Source organism: Grampus griseus (genome assembly GCF_964374135.1).
Source record: "Grampus griseus genome assembly, chromosome: 9".
NCBI classification, from domain to species: Eukaryota; Metazoa; Chordata; class Mammalia; order Artiodactyla; family Delphinidae; genus Grampus; species Grampus griseus.
In genome coordinates, this window is record NC_139003.1 from 98,085,482 (window position 1) to 98,104,180 (window position 18,699).

The 18,699-nt window shown below is 51.9% G+C and overlaps 1 protein-coding gene across 2 annotated transcripts in view; it reads right to left on the reverse strand.

The window, feature by feature from the left end:
* Nucleotides 1-18,699, reverse strand: part of TNS3 (tensin 3) — a 226,892-nt gene that overhangs the window by 16,467 nt on the left and 191,726 nt on the right. For both annotated transcript variants that reach the window (XM_082661487.1, XM_082661486.1), the window contains 6 exons: nt 11,635-11,806; nt 9,741-10,339; nt 8,960-9,046; nt 4,804-4,935; nt 1,261-1,356; nt 469-546 (listed from right to left, as the gene is read on the reverse strand). In XM_082661487.1, the coding sequence (XP_082517613.1) occupies nt 469-546; nt 1,261-1,356; nt 4,804-4,935; nt 8,960-9,046; nt 9,741-10,339; nt 11,635-11,806 (1,164 nt within the window). The remainder of the gene's footprint in view (nt 1-468; nt 547-1,260; nt 1,357-4,803; nt 4,936-8,959; nt 9,047-9,740; nt 10,340-11,634; nt 11,807-18,699) is intronic.

The following is an 18,699-nucleotide window of genomic DNA, read 5'->3' on the forward strand; positions in this document are numbered from 1 at the left end:
ATTGTCTAGGAAAGTGGGGATATGCCTGATCGCCTGCTGTGGGTGCTATTTTTAAAAATCTTTTCACCATGAATATTTTGAAACAAACACAAAGGTAAAGACAATAGTTCATCCAGCACCTGACGTCAACAATATCAACATTTTGCTGATTTTGTAGAATTCTAAAATTTAAATGTAAATGACCTGGAAGGTCTCTGAGCCCAGGCATTTTATAACTTTGAGCTACAGAATCTTGGCTCCAAGGAAACTTTTCACAAAGCCATGACATAAAGACATGACCGGAGGCTGCAGGGGCAGCGGGCCACCTCTTCTTACCTGACCTGGGTAAACTATTCAGGGTTTACCCACAGAGTACGTGATGGCAAGGAAGTTCTGGTCTGATTTTTCTCAAGGAATCTCTTCGGATCCCAACACCCTGCGGGTGACCCCACACAGAGCCAGAGCAGCCCTCAGGCCCCGGCAGCGTACCTCTATCCGGAATGAGCAGTTTGCAGGGCAAAGCCAAGGGCGTGATGGAATGCTGACACACCAAAGCCGTCAGGCTCCCTGTGAAGAGATGAAGAGCAAACAGGCGTTAGCACTGCCCTAAATAGCCAATTTATCTCCTGAAAGGAGGCTGCTGTGAGGGGTGACCCCTTATAGTTTTAGCACCCAACGTGCCCCATTATTGTGGGAATTTGTGCAAAACTTCAACGAAGCCATAAGTTCAGCAGACGGCAAAGGGGCAGATAAAGGGAACTGCAGATGATTCTCAGCAAAGACACTTCATCACCAATTCATAACGAACAAGTCGCACAGTCTGCTGAATCTGAGGCAGCTCCCACCGGTACCACCGAATCATCTCTGTAAGGTGATGCTTTTCGCTCAAGCTCTGCCTGTGAGTTCATGCCGTCTTTCGGACATGCCCGCGGGGGCGGGAAGGCTCTCGTCTTACAGGGCGCCTGTGCTTCTCTTGTGCCCGGAGGGTGGGGTCACACTCAGGCCCCAACCTAGTCCACCCTTCTCTGCCCGCCTGCCTGGACCGTACCTTGTGGAATCTGCATTTCCAGTCCCAGCACCGTGCATTTTATTTGCTTAGTTTTGAGAAAGTTTTTAAGAAAATTTAATATCCAGTTTATTTTAGAGATGAGAATTGAGGAATCTCTGAATGGGGATGAAAAGTAAATGCTCTGCGTGAAGCCCCAGCGGAGCGATGGCAGTGAGTAGAGGCAACGCGTGCTCGTGGGTTCAGAACACCAAGTCAGGCTCTCAGCCACTTACCAAAATACGGTTCGTTGGAGCACCCTTTCAACCGCACCCCTTTTGGGGTGCACTCGATCAAAAAATGCCGAACGAGTTCATTGGCCAAATCTCCAGCTGTGGTAGAGGTTTAAAAGAAAGAGAAGAGAGTTTTAAAACATGAGAGCAGGGGAGGATGAGAGAGAAGGAAGGAGAGTCTGGCCCCCGCAGTAGGTTGGCTGCCAAGAACCACTCTAGGAATGGTAGCTGGGCTGCAGGAAGGCTGGCTGAGCACTGCCCGATGGGCAGCTAGAACCCCCTCCAGTGACTGTGCTTACAGGTGGAGGAGTCCTTAGGAGACAGCCTCAAACACTGCAGAATTCCCCGCGACGGAAATGAGCAGCTAAGAACTGGGAACATGGACCTCCAGCTCCTTTGCCTCCTAAGAGGAGAACTTAGAAAGACCCAGACACAGCATGATGACCAAGAATGAATCACTGGAAAGAGTGGGAAGGGTGCCAGTCTTCTGGGTAAGATTTAGCCAGGAGTCAGGTACACAAACCCCTCTAATCATATTGCTGCTACACAGACCTGTGTTCATGCCAGCCCACGAGCCCAAAGAGAAAGTGCATCACGAAAAGCCACAGAACGGCAAACTGTCTGATGGTGGAAAAGTACTGCACTATGCTAATGAGTCCCACAGACATTCACATTCACACTGCGCAGTGTTTCCGTCCTGCCTCGTTCAGCACCCTCCCTGGGAACGTGTTTCCATGGGAACGTGTCTCCATGGGAACGTGTCTCCATGAGAACGTGTCCCCATGGGAACATGTCTGCCTGCGGTAACTTCTAACATTTCTGATGGCAGGACCTGCTAGAGGTGGGTTTGGGCTCCACACCTGGGCCATGGCAGGCTCCCCAGCAATGCTTATTTTAAACAACAGTGACAAATATCAACAACATCGGTGTCAGCATTTCACAGGGGCAGTATAGCTGGTAGGAAAGGAGATGATCAGATTCCATAAAAGGCAGTACTGAATAAAAATGGGGACAAGAACATTTTGCCATTCAGTTGTGGGAGGAAAATGATCCACGGCTTCCAAACTGAAGGCAGACACAGAGTGTGGTCTGGATGCCAGTGGTGAGAAGTGAGTCAGTGGGGAACCCAGCTGCATGGGGATTCGGAGACCAGCACCCCACACATCTGTCGCTGTCCCGTCTCTGGGGTGCCAGGGGTGGGTGGTGACTTGCTGGGCTTTTTCCCGGTCAACTGTCCTCTCAGATCTATCCTTAGACTGTGAAATCCAAATGCCAAATCCAGGGGTCGGGTGAAGGCAAGGCAACCAGACAAAATTTCGCCCAGAGGATGCGCCTGGCAATGTTGCATGTCCTGAACTCTGCTATTCTAACATCCTCTATTTTGTTGCCTTTGCCTGAAGATTGAGACAAAGTGGGCCTTAGAGGCGGGATGCATGTCTGGAGGTAAGAATTATACACCACCATCTGTATTTCCAAAAAGATAATGCATGCAGTAAAAAAAAAAAAAAAAAGTTTTAAAAGCTTCAGCTGAAACCGAGGAGCCTGGGAGCTGCCATGCACTCACTTCTGCTCCCTCATCACCCATCCCTGAGGTTCCGGTCCTGAGTCTTTTCTGATATAATCATCACTCAGCATGTTTCCAAATACTGCCAAGTGCCTTACATCCTCCACAATCAGGGCCGAGTCAGCTCCTGAGCTACAAAAGCCTCTATTTAAACCACTCTAAAGCCAGTGGAGTGTTTGGTGGAGTTTCTCATGCAGGAATTCTGGATGCCCTGGGGCCCTACTTCCGAGGCGCCCCTGTTCTGCCTGATCTGCACAGAGCCTTCTCCCCCTTCACTTCCAGACATGACAATAGCCACAGATCTGGCCTCTGAATCACCTGCTCCTCTCAGCCTCATCCCCCCCCTTCTATTCACACAACCACTACCTTTGCCCAAACCGACCATCTAAGTTTCCTGAAAACCCTGTGGCCATGCCTGAAGCCAGACCCCTTGGAAACCAAATCTCATTCTTCAAGGTGTAACTCACTCCAAGGCAATTTTCTCCAGGAAGCTTTAAGCAGAGATTTCATCCCAGGATTTGGTACTGGGCACAGAGCGTGAGTGAAGCAGGTGAGTGTCATTTGGTTTAAACACCAAAGGTTCAGAATCTGTGCTTATTCTGATCTACCCTCGCCCCACCCAGGTGAGCCCAGGTGCCCTAGGAAGAGCCATGTAACTTGCTGACATTCCAGTACACAATCTCCATTTAGGGGAAAAGAATCTTTTCCCTTTCCTTAGAGTTTGTGGCATAGTTGGTTAAAAAAAAAAGGGCAAGGAGGGCAGGGTGCAATAAAAAGAAAAAAAAAAGAATAAACCAGAAACCGCATATTAGGGGACAGAGAAAGGGAAGATGTGTATTGATTTGTTGGGAACCGAGCTCATCCCTGAAGGAGAGGTGAGAAAGGACCTGGTGATACTGTATGTGAACGGGTGGTATCAACGTGAGCTCAGGAATTTTTTAAAAGGATACATTCCCTAGCTCAGGTCCTAGAGAGAAGGAGTGGTACTCGGATAGCAAAGAGCAAACCTAGCGATTAGATCTTGGTTTCTAGATACCGTTCCCCAATAAAAAGAACCAAGGATCTTTAGAGAAATGGCTGGGGCAGGGAAAGTACAAAGTAAGCCTAAAACACGTCTGCTGTTTCAGAAAGCTGGCGTGCTCAGGGACTAATGGGGGGTATGTCAGAAGGACAAGGGGCCGCTGGAAGGGCCTCACCTAGTCAAATCCAGGATCCTTGGAAACCAAAAAGTCATGGTGGCGATGGATTACAACACACAGGAAAGGGCATGTAGGGGCTTCCCCACAAGGTTGTGGCCTATGTTTGGGTACATGCATGTCTGCTTCATAGTAATGCTTACCTGTGCATGCAGGCCTCGCAAACTCTTCTATACATGGTTATGTTCATGACAAAAAGCATTAAAAAGGTAAGAAGAAGCCTTGCCTGTATTACACGTTATTCGGCTAGTATTTGCCCCTTGTGCAGTGTTGGACCAGAGAGGAAGAAGGCTTTGTCCTTTCCCCTAAGGAAGGATAATCTCATGACTCCAGGCTTGCACTGGCCTCACCTTCAATCCATCAAAATACTCCACTGGGTGTAGGAACAAGAACCGTGTATATAGTATGCCACATTCTATGTAAGCTTAAAGGAAAAACGCATGTGTGTGTGCATTGGACAGATAGTGAGAAGAATTTATTAGAGATGTCTACCCACAGGAAGCAGGAGGGAACTGAGGCATACAGGGCTGAAAATGGGAGCAAAGGTACCTTATCAGAGGATTTGCTCCATTGTTCTCACATCTGATCACCCATCAAAGCAATAAAAAAAAAATTACAAATAATTAACCTTCCTTCTTGAGCCAAGACAGTACTTACCAAAATACACCAGAAAAAATAAATAATAAGAAGAAAACCTATGAGTGTTGTTCCGGGTCACCCACCATCTCACGGGCACAAAGGTAACTGACAGGCGAGGTGCCGCTGAGAAGAGCCGGCGGGACCCACCTTTCTTGTTCAGCTGCAAGACGGAGGGTGGGGGCGTGGCCACCTTCATGGCCAGGCCATAGGCGCCTCGGAAGGAGTGGCTGTCCCTGACGATAAATGACCCGGGTTCCTTGTCCTTCAGCATAGCGATGGCTGCAGAGGGGAACAGAGAGACTTGACTGTGTGCCGGGGGAGGCCACGGCCTGTCTCCACTCAGGGCCGTGACAAGGGTGAGGGAAGCCTCTGTGATGACCCGAGGTTTCCTGGGGGCCTGACTGTAAAGGACACAGGGGCACAGGGTGGCACGTCCCTTTAGATCACAAAAGTGCTGCCTTCACACACGACTCCTGTTAACCCCGCAGCACCTGTGAAGGCCAAATGAGGACCCCCCCCCCCCACACACACACACCTGACAGCCCAGGAAACCGAGCCTCACTGGCTCAAGTGCCCAGACCAGGTCCCGGTACACACAGTGTGACCCGGCAGGAAGTCAGGCGGGGCTGCCACGCATTCCCCGCCGTGGCCCTGCCCTACGTCTCCCCGCGTGGCATTTTTCTTAGAGATTTTAGAAAGTGCGCTTTCAACTTTCAAAAGAAGGTAAGAAGTTTCCAATCCCACTTTCTGAAGACTGTGAGAGTGTACCCCAAAAGTTACTGAATATCTAATACGAATTCCAAGATTTGCCCCAGGGGGATCGTAGGTGGCCCTCCGTCCCGTGGCTCTGAGGCAGGCGTGGCAGTTATGGCCAATTGCTTCCAGCCTGGACGAGGCTGTGAACCCGTATTCGATGCGGCCGTCACCAGCCAGTCAGGGCCACGAGCTGCACCTGGCACTGCACCTTCCACCTGCCCCTGGTGAGGCTGGGAGGCATGTCACACTGTCACCTATGAAGAACATCCCTCCCCTTCAAGCTCAAAGTCTGGCTCCCCCAGGTCCCATGCTCAGGATACGGGAAGAAATCGGGATGGATGGATGGGTTAGGGTGACAGTAACCTCAAGGTGACGCAGCCCAGACACCGGCGAGAGTTTTCTCTAGTAACCAGAACATCTCTCAGAACGTCTCTTATAAACTTTACGTTTTACAAAAAGAAAACTAGGGATTTAAAATATAAGGCACTAGAAAATTACAGCCGTGGAAATGCCGCCTTTCTGGAGAGCCCGAGGCCCTGTCTGGAGCAGATGGGGGGCCCGGACATAAACTCAGGAGTGGCAGGAAGCCCCGTCACGCCTCAGGAAATAACCCCAGGAAGCCCTCTGTCCCAGGCCCCTGTGCATCCCGACTCCAGCCCCAAGCCCCCGGCGTGGCATTTGCTCGGCTGCAGGATGAAACAATTGGTTTCTTGTACACACTCTTCCATGGCAATGCCCCAGCCCCTGCCGCAGCACAAGGCCGTAAGGCAGGAGCCTGTACACTGACGCACACAGGGCATGAGGGACAGGAAAGCACAGTGCTCTCCAAGGGGAGCGGGTTTGGTAGGACCCTGGGCGGTGCAAGCCTGACACAGTGGAGTGAAAGCCCACCTGCTGCTCCAGCAACTCGAGGCCCGGGAGGGGAGGGTGGGTGGACCCCACGGGGCACCCCAGGCCTTCGCAGCTGGTTTTATCTCATAGCATGTTTTCTAAATATGGGGGCTGAAGACCTATTATGTTTTTAAAGTAGGGGAAAGACCACTTACAGAAGTTATAGTTTTCAATTGTGATAACCTCACCAGAGCTTCTTCTTTGTAAGTCACGATTTTACTTCACTGTGGTGGAAATAAGCACCCCAGCCTCATGGGAGGCCGACTTCTGGGCAGCAGAGAGAAGGCCAGCTCTGCTCCGGCCCGTCCTCCCCTCCCAGACCCCATCCCTGAAGCCAGGCCAGCCGGGCACAAGGGAGCCGGGGTCTCACGCGCCCGCAGAGGGAACCTGAGGGCGATGCTGGGCTCATTGTTTCTGGAGCAGAAACGAGCCCGCATTGAGGGTGTGAGAAGGAGCTCGTGCACACCCACGGGATCGTCATCGCCTCTCTCCCTGCAGCTGGTGTTTTCAAGGATTCGAGGGCAGAGGCCTGAGAGCACGGCTGGAACAACCATACTTAATTTCTACTTTACTTTCCTCCTACGGTTTTTATGTTCACCTTTAAAAAGTCCCAAGGTACTAATCTTGCCATAGTAATATGTGAACAATTGTGCCCCTAAACAGGCTATAGGGCTTTTTTTTTCCCCTCCTGAATCTCCCTGAAATTTCAGTACAGTTTTTCCAGAAAAAGGCACATCCCAGCAGTTACAACAAAACCCAGGGATGGCTTTCTTCCATCTGGAGAAGTTGACACACCCAACAGAACATTCATCTGTGTAGGTGTTGTCTATACAAAATATCTAGAAAATAGAGGAAGTTATGGTTTTGGAGTTCAACTGGAAAAATCAATGCCCAATGCACATATTAACTATTTTGAGATGGAATCCACCCCAAAGAAATATGTATATATTTTTTGCGGTACGCGGGCCTCTCACTGCTGTGGCCTCTCCCGTTGCGGAGCACAGGCTCCGGACGCGCAGGCTCAGCGGCCATGGCTCACGGGCCCAGCCGCTCCGCGGCACGTGGGATCTTCCCGGACCGGGGCACGAACCCGTGTCCCCTGCATCGGCAGGCGGACCCTCAACCACTGCGCCACCAGGGAAGCCCCCCAAAGAACTATTTTTAAATGTGTGGCTAAGATTAGGCAAATGACAACAGTAATTGCTACCGCCCAGCAGGTACCACCAAGGGAGGTCCCCTCCACCCAGATCGTCTCCCCCAAACCCCACGCGGAAGGCTTTCCCATCGCCATTGCGCAGGACGACCCGCCTAGTGCTCTCCAACCAAGCCTGCCTCTTCCGGAGCCGGAGCCTGGCTGTTCAGTCAGAGAAGGGGGCAGCCCAGCCCAGCCTTCACCCTGGTCTGAAAGGCTGAGCCGCCAGAGTAGGAGGGTCTGCTCAGAATACTCTAGGGCAGGGTCCCCAACAAGCACTTCTCAGGGTCTGTCGGGCTGGATGAGACAGCTGGAGCTAAGGGCCACAGTCCTGGGGGTTCTTGTGACCAGAGCAGGGAGGGGACGAGGAGGAGCATCTGGCCACAACAGAGCCTGGAACGTGGGGAGTGCACGGCACAAAGGCCAATTCAGGGACTCAGAAACCTCTCCAGGCCAAGCGAGCTCCCCTCATAGGAAATGACAATAGGTCCATTGAGCTCATGGGAAGAAAGGCACATTCTTACCATTTTTATTATCTGCCTAATTGAGTAGAAGGATTTCAGTGACAACGTCGGACAGCGCTGTCTTCCGGCCATTTAACTGTTCACGTCCAGGCACTTTTGAGAAACACTCCCCCGGAGAGCAGTTGCGATTTCTTCCCCACTGGCTGAGAGCAGCCCCTGGGGTATCTCCTTTCTGGGTATCCTGGCCAGCATCTGCCAGCCCCAGCCAGCTCCACGGCATCCTCTCTCGGAGGGACGTCCGGGAGTGATGAGCCCACCCACGGGCGGCCGTGTCGTCACCCCCAGGGAGGACGGTGGCTCCCGTGAGCAGGGCCAGCACGTCGCAGGGATCCCACGAATTCTGCCGGAGCGAGTGCTGTTCGCCTGAAGGGCTGCCCCAGAGGGACCACCGCCGACGGCATGCCAGCGTCCCTCTGGGACACCTCTTCTATTCGTGTTCCCGTAAAAAGTGACACGCGACTTCGCTGCTCAAAAATATTAACCATTTCTCATTTTTGCCAGCTGTCTTCCGACTGTACCGCGCACCCAGAGCTGCCGTGCTGCGTGTGACATGCTGGACTGAGTCCGCCAGCAGCTTGTCTTTCCAGCGTGACACAGGCAGGTGTGCCCATGAACGGTGTTAGAAAGACACCTCTCCTTCCCCCACCGGCTGGGGCCCATGATGTCTTCTCATCACGTCATCATTGGCAACGCTGGCCAAACCTTGTCTGGTGGAAGCCACCAGAAATTACACCCCACACACTAGAACGATCGTGGCCGGTGCCCATCCCGGCCAGCTCCCTCATTAGGACTGAGCTTTTCCAAGAAAAACGTAAAGGTTGTAGCCTTTCCCTCAAGGCGAGTCACGAAGTGACTTCCTCCAGCTCATCCGTCCCACCCTGACGCTCCCACCCCCGCGGTCCTGCTTCCCGGATGCAGAGCCCTCGTCCCGCCCACGCACCTTGCTCTCTGGAGATATCTGCCTTGTACCAGAACTTGGATGTATCTTGGACAAAGTTCACGGACACGTGCTTATCACCTGGATTATCTGCAAAACAGAATTCAAAAACAATAACTGTGAAGGGCGTTTTTCATTGCAACTCTCACCTCAAAGGGACCTAGAAATTCAAAGTCCCACCCTGGGCGAGGACGGGGTGCTCTGGGGAGAGCGCTCTCTTTAACTACAGGGGAGAAGCCTGACTCGGAGCAGGGAGTGGCTGTTTCATAACAGAAAACACAAAGACAGCGGGACACTGCGATCAGGCCTCTGCAACGTATTTCAACAACACGTAGTTAGAAAGACAGGAAGCGCACAGAGCAGAGCGGGTGTTGCTTTACTCCTGTCAGTGTCTTATTATACCTTTTACATTTGAAACATTTCATAATAAAATTTCAAAGGTATTTGTTTCATGTTTTTTTTTACAGTTACTGTCACAGAACCCTGATTCCAAGTCAAAGGGGAAAAAAACAGAACCACCCCAGGTGTCTGCATTTTCTGCTGTTGGAATGAATCTAATGTGAACGAACGCACAAGCCGGATGAATTGCGAGGCGGTGTTGTGCTTCGGGCTAGTGAGATGGAAAAGACGCCTTGAAGGCTCTGGATTCTTCTCTCAAGCCGCTCAGCCCAGCCCTAGCACTGGTGCTCACTGGGCAGGCCCAGCTGTAGCCCCAGGGTCCGTCCCTGCCCAAGTGCACCTGTGAGCACAGGGGCGGGCCCCCTACCCGTGGAGACGCGCCTACCTGGGGAAGGTGCAGCTCCCTCCGCAGCCTTGGGAAAGTCCGGGAGGATGTTTGGGAAAGGGATGCTCATGGTGCTGCCGCTGTGAGGGCTGGAGAAGCCGCTTGAGGATGGAGACACCGAGCCGAAAGAACGGTCCCCCTCCGAGGCCCGCTTCTTCTCGGGAAGGGGCGGCTGCCCGGGCAGGGTCAGCCCCGGGCCCTGCAGGCCGGGGCTGTGGTGGCTGCTCTGTCCAGGTGCCACCGTGAGAAAGCTGTGGGACAGGAAGCCGTTGTCGGCAGCCTCAGCTGCTGTCCGCGGGGCGCCGGGGGCCTGGGACGCTCCGTGGGAATTGGCCAGCAAGGCCCCCGGGTCCTCGCCGGGGGGGAGCCCACCTCCTTCAGGGGCAGTGCCGAAGCTCAGGAAGGCCTGGCTGCCTGGGGGGCCCAGAGCTTCCGGCGGCTCCGCCAGGGACAGCTCGTGGCCGTGGAAGGACGTCTGGAGCTCGGCTGGCGGGAAGTGGGGCCGCCCAGGGCCGTCCTTGCCGGGCCGGCTGCTCCCCAGCAGGGTCAGCGTGGACCTGGGGCTGGTGTCCACCCACTGGTGCTCGGCCGAGGAAGGGCTGTTCAAAAGACAAACCGTCAGGGGACAACACGTCCAGGGAGATGCCTGGAAATTAGCAACGGTTCCCACATGGCGGGGTGGGGGGGAGGCTGGGTGCCGAGGCTCCCCCTGCAGCAGCGCGAGACTCCCCGAGTATCTGAACTCAGGCCCTGCCCTTCCAGCCTCCCCCCTGACTGTTGACCCCAGATGCTCAGTCTGCAGCCTCAGGGACCGGGTGGGGGGTGGGGTCCGACCCTGCCTCCCCAGCCTGTGTGCCTCTTCCATCCTCGCTGTTCACCTGGCAAAGTCCCCTCTTCTCTTCAGTTCAAGACGTAGCTCAACTGTGTCCTGACTTTGAAGCCCGTGTCCACGTGTGCACAGGGATTAGCTGTGTCCTCCCTCTGGTCCCACCACGCATGCACCAACCATGGGATCTGCTTAAACCTCCCTCCCCCCGTTCTCTTTTTTTCTTCCCGATGCCCAACACAGGTGCCTGACATAGTCAGTTTTCGTAAGTGCTTGCAGGACAACCAGCTGATAAAGGATACATGGGAGATTGCCATATCGAAAATGGGAAATTCCAATATTAAGAATATTGGAAATTACTCTATATTTCGAAATATAGAAAGACAGCTAACACACTAGCAAACATGTATTTGCTCTGTGTGTGATGTCGAGTCCCGATACGCAATGTCCCCCTTTTTTGTAAAGAGAAAGGAGGTGGAATTAGGGTGGTAAATAACTGTAGGGCCATGTGCCCACAAGTAAAATACTAAGAAATGATTCCTACCCTGAGCATCTGAATTTGCTCAGCGGCAGTCCTTTGTGAAGGAGAAATAGGACATTTCTCTCTGGCTGTCTGTGGCCCATCCTTTCTGTCCTCCAATCCCACTGCGGGGTGTTCCTGCACCCCCCATGCTTTCCCGAACACCTGCACAAATTCCATGTCTCCGAGAGCAGCACGTCCTGCCTGCCCTGTCCACCCCAATCTGCAGCCCCGGGCAGGCCCCTTCCTAGCCTGGCCACTGCACCCCCTTTCCAGCCTCAGCTCAGATAACGTTTTCACAGATGCTCGGTCCTGAGCTGGCCACTGCGCCCAGACTCTAAGTGCAGTGTGTTCCTTGAGCACTCCACCTGCTAACAGTGAGGGTGGACTCAGGAGTTTTTATTTTGACTGCATTTTTGAAAAGTGATGGTGGTCAATCCACAAGGCAGCCCGGTGTCATGTGGAGGACAAGCCCCCGCCTTCCCTCCGTGGTGCTTGGGTTTGGGGTCTGTAAGAGCAGCCTGTGTTTGGTTCAAAGACCACCTTACCTCCCCCTCCGCTGGCTGGGGCTGCGGCCAGAAATCGTGCAGGAGGACGTGAACGCCCGCTGGAAGGAGGGCGCCGTGGGCATGTCGGCCCGGAGCGTCGCAGGTTTGGGTCCAGCGGGGCTCTCTGACATCCCCACAGAGTGACCAAGAACCTCAGGGCAGCCTCGTGGTTCTGGATCAAGGAAACACGAGCAGGCTGTAAGAAGCAGTGCCACTTCCGAAGCTTTCTGCAGCAGGAGGAGGTGCCCCGGCTCCGCCAAGTGCAGCGTCCTCGTGTCTGGCACATTTCCAAAAGGAGACACACCTGACCAGTCCCTGCGCGCGGCTTTCAACACGTACTGATAACCACCACCCACTGACGATGTGCGTTTACAGTGAGACGGGAAGGAGCCCAGTGTCTCACCCGAGGAACAGTTTGCCCTGATATACTTACCGTGCTGATGAGGTAAGCCATTTCCCACCCTAGAAAGGGTAAGGCCTCTGTGCAAACCACAGAAAAGACCCGCTTTCCATAAAGTGCCCGCCCAGCAGCACTTTGTGCCCCAGGTTGGGTCGCATGCTTTCGGCTAACGCTTCCCTCCGCCAGCACGGTCCTGCCTGCGGTGTCTTCACCCCCAAGAGGTGCAGAGACCACTTGGCCTGACCCCTGTCACAGGAGGAGGAGAAGCTGAGCACCAGGAAAGCCTGCCTGTCTGACACCCACACACCACAGGGAACTTCACACGATCCGCTGACCAGATGTCCGTCCCGCTCGCAGCCTAGCATCTCCACTATTTCTGGGTATTTTTTTTTTTAATATTTTGCCTTTTTTTAAAAAACTAAGCTTTGAGAACTGGACAAATCTACCATGGTCAATAAAATAATATTGTGAGAAATACAGGTTATTTTGCTTTCTGTCTTAAAACAAGGGAGGACTGATCAGAAAATAATAAAGTTGAAAAAATTTCACATCACTCAGTTCCATCTATCATCGATCGATCCATCCATTCACCCATTTATCCATCCGTTTACCCATCCATTTATCCAACCATCTGTCACCTATCCACCCATCTATCTATCTGACATCTATGCATCTATCAATCTACCTACAATTTTATGGAGATAATATCAAATATTTAATTTAAAAAAACTGATCAGGCATGCCAGGTAACAAAACAAAAACATGAAAATGAAAACAAAAAAATGAAAAAGAAAAGGAAAAACACCCACAGCTAATACAAACATTGGAGTTAAAAGATACAGACTTCAAAATAACTAAACTGAACATGTTTCAGAAACAGGCTCCATGCTCACAGGGCAGGAGAAGCCCCCAATGTTCACTGCTGGCCCCTCCACTGCGCTTGCAGCTGGTGGGAGCTTCAGGTCAGTCATGTTGTGAATTAATGAATGAGTTAACAAAAGCACCGACGGAAAAGTACAGGGCAGGGCAAAGCGTGGAAATATGGTTCAGGAGGCTGGCCCGAAAAGTGGGAGGAGGATCGAGACGCCAAGCAGCCCCTACGACCCCACGTCAAGGAGCAGCACAGAACCATGGGATCAGAAAAACAGTTTCCCCATCAAGTCTAGCGCACCCGCCTTCGGGCTGTTTGCGCGAGTCACGGGCGCGCCGGAGAGCACATGGCACGGGCATGCACACAGCAGCTCCTCGCAGGATCAGTTCCTCCAGTACCGAGGCTGCTCTCCGTGCTCCCCGTGCAGCGACGGGAGCCGTACGCTGGCCGAGTCCCAGGGCCGCGGCCACCTCAGGAATCCCACACCACACTCCCACGGCGCCCAAGAGCCCCAGCAAAAGAGGAGAAGCCGAGGGGAAATAAGATCCCGCTTTGTGCTCTTATCATGCTGCCTGTTCCAGAAAACAACCAGCACCGTGCTTCCCATGAAAGTGGCTTTGTTCCTAACTCAGTTAGAGCCAACTCTGGGGCACGTGGCTGGGTTCTGTTCCCTCTGGTCAGATCGGCCTCTGCCCCCTGCCCGGGCAACAGGAGTTAACCCCTAAGGGGGCGGCCAAGCACCTCAGAGTGGAGGCCCCGGCTTCCTGGCCCCTCCACGTGCTCAGAGATGCAGACAGCACGGGGAGTGGGAACCTCGTGGGAGGTAAGGGTACACCCTTCACTCTCCAAGTGATGGAGCGCTGGCCACCGGCCCTGCTGGGAATCCAGAGACATAAGAACGGGAGACCCACGTGGCTGGAGAACGACCTTGACATCGGGCTGCAAGCCCAGGCAGAGGCACCAGCTGCGTGAGTCGAGCCTGCAGACCCTGCTGCGTGGATTCCCCTCATTTCTCGAAGCGCACGCGCCCGAGAGCAGACAGAACGTGTCCTGGTTGGGGGTTTTCTTTTGTTTTTTTTTAATTAATTTATTTATTTTTGCTGTGTTGGGTCTTCGTTTCTGTGTGAGGGCTTTCTCTAGTTGCGGCGAGCGGGGGCCACTCTTCATCGCGGTACACAGGCCTCTCACTGTCGCGGCCTCTCTTGTTGTGGAGCACAGGCTCCAGACGCGCAGGCTCAGTAGTTGTGGCTCACAACCCAGTTGCTCCGCGGCACGTGGGATCTTCCTGGACCGGGGTACGAACCCGTGTCCCCTGCGTTGGCAGGCAGATTCTCAACCACTGCGCCACCAGGGAAGCCCCACCTGGTTGGTTTTTGTTCAACTTGCACATTTGCTGTTCACGGTTGAACGATAGGTGAAATTTCCAGAAGGACGACTGTACGGGGGCCCCGTTGCCGGGTGGAGGTGGGGATCGGGGCTCCGTCTTCTCAGCTCTGGACCCAGAAGGAGGCTCAGGGGTGCGGTGACGGCCACGGGAGCAGAGGAGAGTTCCGACACGAGGGAGGTCCTGCAGGCGACAAGCGTGCAGGCGTTGGTCCCGGCTGCCCTCCTCCCGCCTGCGGCTGGCAGGCTTTCCTTGGCTCCAGATGCCACAGAGAGCACGTCTGTCTGTCCTAAACCAACCACATGAGGGGCTCCAGGGTAGTCAGGCTTCTGCGGCCACAGCCCCCCTTAGGGCGTGTCCACAGAGTCGGGGGACTGGGGACCACACGGACCCTGCTGTACACCCCGTGCACGCCAGAGCTCTGGTGCCCAACCCGATCTGGGCTCTTTTGGGTCCCTGGCATCATCCCGGCAAAGTGGCAAGTCTGTTCCTCCTCTCACCACATTCTCACATTTTCCCTTTTCTGCTGACGCCCAGAGGAGGCCGCATAATACCTTCAGTGGTTGGAAATCCATCGACCGCCTCACTTCCTGGTTTTCTCTGTGCAGATGGTGCGTCCTGGGCTGAGGGCTGGGAGGAGGGGCCTCCCTTTGGGCTCCCGGGATGTCCAGCCCACCATCTCCCCTCTGCTTCCCCTTCCTGCACTTCCTTTACCCAGAACAGGGTGAGAGAGGGTCACAGGCTCTTTTCCAAAAGGCCTATTTTTAGGCTCCATTTGGGCCGCTACAGGAGGTTCTGTGGGAAGCTGGGTGACATTTGCTCTCTGGTCACCACTATTTACATCACATAGTATAAGTTAACAAGAAGAAAGGGAACCCTCGCTGCTCTCAGCTCCCTGTCATCCAGACCCTGGTGCTGAGGCCTTCACGGGAAGGGAATGGGCGGGCAGCAAAAGTAAAGGAGGGGCCCGCACATCAAGGTTCATCCCGTATGCCTCTTGTCTTGGAGGTAGGAACCACTACTTGCTAACAAAAGTCAGGGCATGTGACATTTAACAAAAAAAAAAAAAAAAAAAAAATCAACATTTTCCTGTCTCCTAGGTACATAAAAAAATCTTCAAAACGTATAAAAATTATTCACTCATATATTACTTACTCTTAATAGTTACAAATTGCCAATACATTTTTATATGACCTTTAATGAAAAAGAAAATATATTTAGCTGAGGTCAAGGTTATTCTTGCCTATCCAGGTGATGACACTTGAGTTTTGTTATTTAATTATCTAAACCGTCTCAACCTTTGGCTGGCATGTTCACAATAAACCTTTAGAAGTGAATGAGAAAATCTATTGATGGAATCCTGGAAGGCTGGTGGCATTCTGATAGACCAAATGGTACATGTGTACGCATCTATCTATCTATCTATCATCCGTCTATCTTTTTATCTATCTGTTCACCTTTCATCTATCCTTTATCTATAGCTATCTACCTATCTTTCATATCTATATCTATCACCATCCCTCCGACCTTCCCTCCTGGGATGACGTAGTTAACCAGGAAGTTCCCTTCTCCACCATTTGAGAGAGTTCTGCAAAATGGAACACTACCAAACCTTTTTTTCTCTCTCACTCTAGTTCTAGGTGTGAAACTGGGGCTGCTGGAGAAGGAGCACACAGATTCCCAAGTTCTAATCTGGGTTCCACCACAAGTCATGGACCACTGAACACACTCTCAACCTCTGGGACCTTAGGTTCTTCATTCACAGAATCCCATCAATTAGGATCAGAGCAGATGATTTCTTGAGTCTCTTTAGCGCTAAATTTCTCTCTCCATTGTTTCTTTTTCCTTCTGGTTTTGTCTCCTTTTGTAAATTGGTGGTTTCCACCTATGGTGATTTGCTCAGTCCCCCCTTTTATGTGTGTCATGTCTCAGCTCTTGATTTTTGCTTTATGGTTACCACGAGGTTTACATAAAACATTTCATATGTAAAATGGTCCTTTTTCTGCTGTCTACCTCTAAATTTAAAGTATTTTAAAAAGCAAGATTGCATGGGAAGTTCAATAGTAGTGATTTTTAAAAATTATTTATTAGATATTTAAATTTTGTAGGCTTTATACCGTGCACTTTTCAAACAAATTATTTATTTATTTATTTATTTTTTGCGGTACGCGGGCCTCTCACTGTTGTGGCCTCTCCCGTTGTGGAGCACAGGCTTTGGACGCACAGGCTCAGCGGCCATGGCTCACGTGCCCAGCCGCTCCGCGGCATGTGGGATCTTCCCGGACCGGGGCGCGAACCCGTGTCCCCTGCATCGGCAGGCAGACTCTCAACCACTGTGCCACCAGGGAAGCGCTATTTAGTTATTTTTATTTTTGGCTGCCTTGGGTCTTCGTTGCTGTGTGGGGGCTTTCTCTAGTGGTGGCGAGTGGGGGCTACTCTTCGTCGCGGTGCTTGGGCTTCTCATTGCTGTGGCTTCTCTTGTTGTGGAGCACAGGTTCTAGGTGTACGGGCTTCAGTAGTTGTGGCACGCGGGCTCCAGAGTGCAGGCTCAGTAGTTGTGGCGCACGGGCTTAGTGGCTCCATGGCGTGTGAGATCTTCCCGGACCAGGGCTCGAACCAGTGTCCCCTTCGTTGGCAGGCGGATTCTTAACCACTGTGCCACCAGGGAAGTCCAATAGTAGTAATTTTTAAAGGGAACTCTTATCTTGTAATTTTTTAGTTATTTGTATATGAACAACAGACCACTTAACCAATCTTCTTGAAAGCAAGGGAAAGATGGGCAGTCAGCCAGATATAATGTCAATTAAATAGAGAAAAACCCTGGAAGACTGAAAAAACAATGCTGCGATAGATGCTTTTTGTCAAAAATCAAAGTCCTGCATCTCTGGCCCCAGAGATGCTCTACAAACAGAGAAGGAAATGATCAACGGCCCCCATATGGATAAACACATACTTTCTTGATCTTGAATTTTTTCTTTTGTAAATCTTTGTCACAATCACATCATACGAATGTGTTCTACGGGTTAAGGTCACCATTTTCAGTAAGTACTAGGAGTGCTCTCCCAAGGATGAACTGTCTCTCTCTCTTCTAGAAGCATCAATGTTCTCATGCCCCCAGCAGGCCCAGAAGTGCCCCAACCAGCACTGCAGTCAGGGCCCCTGTCTGTTAACTGACAGGGGATCCTTCTGTGAAGTTCTCATCCAAACCGGAATTACCCCCTTCAAAAAATATATGCCACAGTTTTCCCTTTACTCAATAACACAGAAGAACCAGAAAATGCAGATAAAATAGCTCACTACAAGCAGGACCTTGTTTCTTCTTATTCTTTTAAGATGTCTCATTTCTATTCAGAGGTTTTGATTCAAGCATGCTGGAAAGAAAACACATTTGCCCCCATTGCATTGGTGTTGTGCGGGGAATTCTAATGTGGCAACAGTGGAAACAGTTTTTTCTTCACAATTGAGTCTTTCCAGGCAGTTTCTACTCTGATGATGCACTAAGCAAGGCCAGCTTCTCAAATGACTAACAAGGGCTCTTAGCAACCTGTAAAGAACGAGCCTCTTTCCAAAATGGGCTTTGGAGTGAGCTCTCAGGAAAACAAACTCCATCCTTCCTGCTAGACTTTAAGGAAGAATGGCATTGGCCCTGGAGGTCCTGAGGATACCTGAGACCCCCCAGAGCCCAGGGATGAGGGAGCCTGCACACAGAGCTGAGAAACTGGGGGTCAGGGTGTGAGGCCTCCTGACACCAAACTCGAGGCCGGAACTGCCCTCTGTTCTGGCCTCACTTACATTTCCGTTTTTTAAAAAACTGAGGTGGAACAGACATAACACACATTACCATTTTAACCATTTGTAAGTGTGCAGTTCAGGGGCATTAGGTACAGTTCACATGTTGCACCACCATCACCACCATCCATCTACAGGACTCTCGTCATCTTGCCAAACTGAAACTCCGTCCCCATGAAACAATGACTCTGCATCCCTCCTCCCCCAGTCCTAGCACCCACCCTTCTACTTTCTGTCTCTATAAGTCTGACTTCTCTAAGTACTTGATGTAAGTGGAATCACACAGTATTTGTCCTTCCGTGTCTGGCTATGTCTTAAAGGTTCATCCACGTGGCAGCATGTGTAAGAACTTCCTTCCTTTTCAAGGCTGAGTAACATTCCATCGTATGGATGAATCACATCGTGTTCAGCCCTTCACGATGGTGGATACTTGGATACTTGGGTGGATACTTGGGCTGCTCCCACCTTTTGGCTTCTGTGAATAGCTTCATGTCCTCCTTTCATGTTCCTTTGCCCAAGATTGAGTGGGGACTGGTTACTTGCACCAGAAAGCAGCCTCAGGGATACAAGAGCCTTGCCTCAAAGCTACTTCCAATCCAGCGGGAATCCAGGTAGACAAGA